A 7,412-nucleotide genomic window follows, 5' to 3' on the forward strand; every position below is an offset into this window, starting at 1 on the left:
GCCTGGCCTTTTTTATTATTTTTGTAGAGGCAGAATCTCCCTGTGTTGCCCAGGCTGGTCTCAAACTCCCAGGCTGAAGTAATCCACTCACCTCAGCCTCCAAAAAGTGTTGGGATTACAAGCGTGAGCCACTGCACCCGGCTGCCTCCTGATTGTTTTTATTTTTTATCTTTTTTTTTGAGACAGAGTCTCACTCTGTCACCAGGCTGGAGTACAGTTGTGCAATCTCGGCTCACTGCAACCTCCGCCTCCTGGGTTCAAGTGATTCTCCTGCCTCAGCCTCCCAAGTAGCTGGGAGTACAGGCACCCACCACCACACCCAGCTAATATTTTGTATTTTTAATAGAGACAGGTTTTCACCATGTTGGCCAGGGTGGTCTTGATCTCTTGACCTCGTGATCCACCCATCTCAGTCTCCCAAACTGCTGGGATCACAGGTATGAGCCACTGAGCCCGACCACATGCCTCTTGATTTTTTTAAGTGTTGCGAGCTAATTCCATTTTTGAGAGGCATGTGTCTGAAAACAGGCTTTCAAATGAACGTGCGCACACACGTTCACAGCAGTGTTTTCACATTCACCAATGCAGGAAGCCACCCAGGCGCCCCTTGGCAGATGGATGGAAGGCAGGTGCAGTACGTCCCTGCCATGGGCCACTGCCCGGCCGTGAAGAAGAAGGCACCCCTGACTCCAGCTTCAGCAGGGGTGAACCCTGAGGACATGGTGCTGAGTATGAAGCTGGAGTCATAAACGGTCCCACACACAGTGTGTGATTCCCTTTTCGGTGAAATGTTTCTGTCTCTGGCCAGATCCACAGAGACAGAAAGCAAACGGGTGGCTGCTGGGGCTCCAGAGAGGGCGGAGTGGGCGCACCTACTCAGTGACTGGGTCTCCCTTTGGGGTCCTGAAATGTTTTGGACCAGACAGAGATGGGGTTGCACAACACGGCGAATCTGCCAAATGCCACTGCATTGTTCACTTTACAAAGGTTAATTTTATTCCACCCCATTTTAAAAACCAAAAGGCACTGTGTTGGCCAAAAAGCCACATCTGCCGGCTTCCTGTCGGCGACCTTGGAGCGTGGATGTTTCCCCAGCAGCTGCGGGGATATAAATAACTGTGCAGCTTCTGCCCCCCCAGCTCCCGGCAGCAGGAACCGCTCAAGCTTTTCCAAGCCTTGGAGCGTCCAGGCGCCGACACTGGGCCCGGGCAGGCTCTCCCCCAGGGCCCCGGTGGGCAGCCCGCTCACCGGATGCTGTACAGGATCACACCGTCGGGCTGCAGCCGGATGAGCTTGTTCTCCACTGTCACGTCATGGAACCAGGCTGACTTGGCGTTCACGATGAAGGTGTCGGGCAGCCAGAGCTTGTCCACGAAACGGCTGTCCAGGCCCAGGGTTTCATTGGTGTGGTTGTAGGAGAGCCTGCTGTCCCGCCAGCTCTGGTGCAGGAACACCGTCATGGTGTACTCCTGTGGAGGCGGCACAGGAGCCGGGGTCAGCCTCGCTCCACCCCCAGGGGCATGCAGCCCAGGGCAGAGGCTGTGGGCACCCACCATGCCTGAGGCAGAGGCTTGTGGCACCTACCATGTTGGCCTCTGAGATGTGGTCGATGCTGGCCACCTCCAGAGCGAGGGCCACATTCACGGGAGGCCCTGCTAGGAAGGAGAAGAACTAAGAAGGGCTGAGGCCAGCCCAGCGCGGGAGCCAGGGTGGGATCCTGCCAGGGTCCCAGTCACAGGCAGTCAGCCATCATGGCCCGAGACGTTGCACCTCCCTGGCTGTCTCTGTGGGAGCCTGGCTCTGATGGAGCCCCCAGGGGAGAGCCAGGCTTCCCTGCCCAGAGCCCAGCCCGTAGCCCAGTGGGCCACACAGCCACGGCCTAGCCCGGGCCCCAGTGGTCCTGCCTGCCGGGACTGGGCCCCCCTCACCTCCGATGCCAGGCCGAAAATTGCGGGCATAGCCGGCTATCAGCCCATCCAGGTTGGGGAGCCAGGAGATCTCCAGGTTGGAGCCCACGTAGTCGCCAATGTCATTCATTGCTCTGGGGACGCAAGGCCACTGGTCAGACAGGCCAGGACTTAATTTGATTCCACTGAGCCTGGGTCCCTTCCTGGGAATGCAGCACTGTTCTGGGCACCTGGGCCAGGGTGTGGGGGGCCACTGTGGGAGTCCTTGCAGGCAGGGGCCTGGCCAGTCCCCGAGGCTCCGGCTGGACACAGGGAATCCTGGGAGGTACTCATCCTCTTCCACCGGCCCTGACCTGGCTTCCTCCTCTGACCTCAGTGCCCACTCTGCTCTCCTGGCTTTGAAGGAGGTGGCCCTGGGTCAGACAGAGCCCCCCAGTGTGGGCCAAGCTCCCAAGCTAACAGCCTCCCTCCTCAACCAGCCCACAGAGGCTGGCCTCGGGGTCTCCACCCCAGGGTCCCTCACCGAAGAGGTCTCCCTGTCGGCTTCTGAGGGCGAAGCTTCCCCCATCAGATGGTTTGGAGAAGAGGAATGTGAAGAGGAGGCAAGATGCAGGGACAGGAAGAGGACAGGGCCCCAAAACCCAGACCCACAGCCTCCTATTCTCTGTCTCCTCCCAGGAAGGCCCAGGGTAAGGCCCAGGTCCCCAAATGGCCATGTGTTTCTGGGGTTTAACTCGACCTCGGAGCAGCTCGGGGCAGCCAGCAGGGCCATGGGGGCACTCAGGCTTGAGGGAGGCGTCTCCTTCCTCTACACACCATGCTGCCAGAGCCCGGAGCACCCCAGCACCCCCGGCCCCCATCTGCTCACCTGCACTGGGTTGAACAGTGTCCGCAAAATGCATATCCACCCAGAGCCTCAGAATGTGAGCTTATTTGGGAATAAGGTCTTTGCAGAGGTAATTAGTTAAGATGAGGCCATACTGGATTGGGTGGGCCCTAAACCCAAGGCCTGGTGTCCTTAGAAGAGAAGAGGGAAGAAGCTGGTGACAGTGCAGGCAGAGACTGGGGTGAGGTATCCACAGGCCAAGGGAGGCCAGGGTTTCCAGCCACCGCCGGAGCTGGAGACAGGCCGGGGACAGAGGTTCCCTCAGAGCCTCCAGGGGAACCAGCCCCACCCACACCTTGATTTCAGGCTCCTGGCCTCCCGAGCTGCGAGAGAATAAGAGTCCGTTGTTTCAAGCCGTCCAATTCCTGGTGATTGTCACACCCGTCCTCCTGCACACAGGGTGGGGATTGGTCCCAGGGGTGGGGCCTTGCGATTAACCTCCCTGTATTCTTGGAATCATTTCTATCCAAGGGGGTGGCGGAGTGGCTTCAGACATAGCCTCCAGGTCACCAGGCCCCTGAGCCTGGCCCAAGCCCTCCCAGAGAGATGAGGGGTCAGGGCCTGAGTCAGCAGCCTCCGCCTCAACAAGCCTAGAGACAGATTTGACCCCAGTTCAGACACAGCCTTGAGCGGGTGCCATATGCTGGGCCACTCCACAGGCCACCAAGAGAAGAGCACAGGCCCAGGCCTCCTCCACGCCTGGTTCCCCAGGACCCAGCTGACGGCCCCTCCCCTCCTCACAGTGGGGGCCACAGTCGTTGGCCTTCTGCTCCCTCAGAGACTGCGACCTGGGCTCGAGGCACCCCTCCACGCTGCCTGTCTGGCGCAGTCAAGCTGAGGCCGGGCCACCAGCCCCACCCCGTGCAGCCCCCTCCCAGCACCCCACACAGTTCACCTGCAGCCCACTCTGCTTGTCTGCCTCTCCAGCTCCAGCCCCCTTGAGTCCTTGGCTTCCCAAGGGAGAGGCAAGTGGGTCTGGTGCTTCAGGCTAAGTCCTGCCGGGCAGCTGCACGGGCAGCTCCAAATCTTAAACCCACAGTTGCAGAGAAACACTGGGAAGGACGCAGGGAGGCAGACACTCTCCCTGCCTCTCCCTATGTCCAGCCTCAACCCTGCTCCACACACTTTATCCTCAGGTGCGCCCTGGGGCCCCCGAAGACCACCGGGGTTTGGGAGGCAGCAGCAGGTGGCGGCTCAGGCCCTCTCCCTTTCCTTCCGAACCACTTTTCTTCTTGTTTTACATACTGACCTGTCAAAGATTTTGACTTTGAACCAAACGTTCCTTAGCTAACGAGATTTTGCCACCCCCAATCTGTCCTGGGCGACCGTGGTGGCCCAACTCTGGCAGGAGGAGATACCTGAAGGCAGCGTCCAGGGCTGCTATACATCCGGACCCACAACCCTGCACCCACTGGCCCCCAGAGTGGCCCGGCGCAGGGCTAAGGAGGGGCAAGCACTTTGGTAACTAAGGATAAGATGGAATCAAATTAAGTCCTGGCCAATTAAAAATGCAAATGGAAGTCACCCTGAAGGTCAGACGCAAAGGGATCTGAGTGAGGCTTTATTTTTGGACCAGCCCAGCTGCCATCTAGCCTGCCTGGAATGAGGCCATAGGAGACACCGTCCTTCCTGGGCCACGTCTCTTGCCCATCTCAGGGTGGTGGCACGTGTGGGGGGCATGAAGGCAAGACCAGGAGCAACCCCTGCCACGAAGCTCACCTGGAGGCACCTTTGTCCTCTCCTGGGGGCGAGAAGGAAGCAGGCTTCCACCCCCACGCCATTTCTCACCTAGGAGAGCGGCCGGTCGTTTTCCCACTGTGAACAGATGGGAAGGGCCAGCGTGCGGGGGCATGTGCTTCATGCCAGACTCTGGGGTCTGGAGGGACCCCCACTTCCTCAGGTCAGGATGTGCAGGGCAGGCAGAGCTAGCGGGGGCTGCGGGGACACAGCCTGCACCAGGGGAGTTCGACACAGGTGGGGACGTCCTGACTCTGGTACGTCATGGAGATCTCGGGAGAGGGCTGCTGCCTTACCTGGTGGCCCTGGGGCCCAGTGGTGGCCTGAGCTTGGGGTTTCCTTTGGGTGGATGGACAGAGAGGCTCAGGGCCATACACCAGGCTCCAAGTCTACACTCGGATTTAGGACTCCAAACTCAGGAGGCAGAGTGGGCGCCATGAAGACATGGCAGCTTCCCCCTCGGGTTGCTCTCCCTGGGTCACCTGGCCTCCTGCCTCCCTGGCCCCACTGAAAAACAAACCCATCCCTGTGACTTGTCTGTGCCCTGGGGACAGACAGGGAGGGTAGGTGTAGCTGGGATCCTCCCCCTCCAGGCTCCTCCACGGCGCACACCCAGCCCACATATCCCACAGCTCTGCTTTTAGAGCAGCACAAGCCTCCTAGCATTGCAGTTACCAAGGCAAAGAGGAGCACCGCCACCAGCGCACCGCGAGCTGGCACGGTAGGAGCCGCAGCACAGCTTCTCCAGGGAGACGGAGGTGCCGGCAGCCCGGGAGGGCCACCCACGCGGGCACACAGTCGGCAAGCTCAGTGCCTGCCGCGTGCATGGGTCTTCACACTTCGGGCCGACCCACGGCCGCCACACTCCTTTCCTATCCCACCCAGCCTTTCCCATGAGGAGCTGCTGCGATGGGGACCTGGGGTAATGGCCAGAATGGGTCCCACTGACATCCAATACAGCTCCAGGACAAGGACCCTGAGACTGAGGGAAGGGAGGGCAACTGTCCTGGTTTCTGGAGCGAAGGGGCACAGACACGGATGGGAGGAGAGGCTCTTCATGGACAGCACCCCGCTAAGTCTGAAGGTGGCCTCTAGGGCTGAGCTGGCAGGGGCTTCCACCCTCCAGGCCTGCCCCTAGACGCCAAGAGCAGGAGGTTGAGCCCAGCACATGTGTGTGGACAGAAAGACCTCAAAGGAGAGGCTGCAGCGTGCAGCCAGGTGGTCACTATTTTTAACTAGAGAGCTAGAGGGGAACTCAGCAAGGCAGTGCACCTCTCACCAGGCAAGGTGTGCTCCCCAGTGGCACCCCTCTTCCAGGGATGGGAGTGACTGCAGGCCCAGAGGCCCCCACTCCTGGCTGGGCCGTGGCCTTCCAGCTCTCCTGCCCGGGGAAACAGCCACAGAACCCCTTCCCCAACAGTCCAGGAGCCAGATGCAGGCTAGGATGAAGGATCTTCAGATACTAGAAAAGGGAAGTGATGGACACAGAGGCTGGGGCTGGGGGCAGCCTGGAGAATTTCCCGGCACGAAGTGTATATAAATAGGTCCAGAGGTAGGATTAACAAAGATGAGAAGAGTCTCGCGTCCGTGCAGGACGGGACTTGCCGCCAACTGAGTTCTGGTGTCAAACTTGGGCTAAAACTTTGGGGTTTCAGAGCCGTCTAGATTTCAGCCTCTTGGCTAAGTGGCTGTGGGCCTGGGCTGGCAGCTGGCCGCATGTCTCCAGCACTGCGTCTACGACTGTGCCCGAGGCTTTGTCCTTCCTCTCACCTTGAAGGAGGGTAAGGACAAGGGGAGAAAGGCCCGCTGGGATTGATGGAAAACAAAGCTCTTCCCAGGACAGGGGCTGCTTAGATCCAGAGGCAGCGCCGACCCTGCGGTCTCCTGATGGGCACACGGCTGCTGCTGGACCCAGGCCTTCTGGGCTCTGTCCCCCACACCTCCAACAGGAAAATTCTGACACGCCGCCCCGTGTTGGGTGCTGCCACCTCTACTGCGGTCAGCCACCTCTCTGTCTACATCTTCACGGTCTCTGAGATCCCGAGTGCTGGGGCACAGCTTCTTGCTGTTTCTTCTGCAGTCTTTGCACTGAGGTGATTTTCAAAAACGCCCCTAAATGTCCTCTCGTGACTCCTAGGGAAGGCAGCCAGGCCCAGTGGTGGGGCCAAGTTGCCTGGGTGGCTGTGGAACCCATTTCAGACCCCCAGAGAGGAGGGGGTGGAGGGACTGGAGGCCAGAGGGGGCTCCAGCCCTGGGGGGCCTCCTTCTAAGTCTCTTCCTTCTCTGGGGAGCCCCTCCCAAAACAGTTAAGAAATCCACCATCTCTTTTCTGTGGCCAGGGGTACCTGGCCGCCGTCCACCTGCACACACTCAGGAGTTCTGTCCACGCCATTTGAAACGGGCTCTGAAAGGAGACCCTGGAGGCCGGGCCCATCCTCCACAGCGACACAGCCTCCTCCGTCCGTCCCAGACCCGCCGGCTGGGGAAGCTCATTCGGGGAACGGGGAACGGCTCCCCCGGCAAAGGGAGCAGCCTCCCCGCACCGAGTTCTCGGGTCTTTCCTTTCCTCAAGGCACCGGCCGGGCAGGGACCCGCGAGTGCCGCGGACCCGGGGACCCTCCACGCGCGCCACGGAGCCGGGGAACCCGGGAGCCTGCGACGCTCTTGTCCCGCCCGGGTTCAGCACCAGGACGGCGGACAGCACCGGGCGGTGGCGGCCAGCGCGGGGGTCGCAGCGTCCCGAGCCCAAGGGCAGCGTCGGGGCGAGTCCAACAAGGGGCCCGCGGGGCGAGACCCCGGGGAGGGAGGACGCGGGGCTCCCAGACTTGGGGTCCGGGGCCCGGGGCTCGCGCCGGCCGCTCTCCCAGCCGCTCTCTCGGGCC

The 7,412-nt window shown here is 60.7% G+C and overlaps 1 protein-coding gene across 5 annotated transcripts in view; it reads right to left on the bottom strand.

Annotated features, from left to right (window-relative positions):
- The window catches only part of GABRD (gamma-aminobutyric acid type A receptor subunit delta), an 11,724-nt gene extending 4,318 nt beyond the window's left edge, over positions 1-7,406 (bottom strand). For 2 of the 5 annotated variants that reach the window (XM_017882489.1, XM_017882485.1), the window contains exons 1-4: positions 4,513-7,406; positions 1,929-2,041; positions 1,585-1,655; positions 1,249-1,469 (exon numbers count right to left, since the gene is read on the bottom strand). In XM_017882489.1, the coding sequence (XP_017737978.1) occupies positions 1,249-1,469; positions 1,585-1,655; positions 1,929-2,041; positions 4,513-4,574 (467 nt within the window). In that variant the 5' untranslated portion in view covers positions 4,575-7,406. Of the gene's footprint in view, positions 1-1,248; positions 1,470-1,584; positions 1,656-1,928; positions 2,042-2,775 lie in introns of all 5 variants that reach the window. The other 3 variants (XM_017882488.1, XM_017882486.1, XM_017882487.1) reach the window with 3 other exon arrangements.
- Positions 7,407-7,412: the final 6 nt, after the last annotated feature.

The sequence above is a fragment of the Rhinopithecus bieti genome, unplaced genomic scaffold, assembly GCF_001698545.2.
Source record: "Rhinopithecus bieti isolate Rb0 unplaced genomic scaffold, ASM169854v2 scaffold_13351, whole genome shotgun sequence".
NCBI classification, from domain to species: domain Eukaryota; kingdom Metazoa; phylum Chordata; class Mammalia; order Primates; family Cercopithecidae; genus Rhinopithecus; species Rhinopithecus bieti.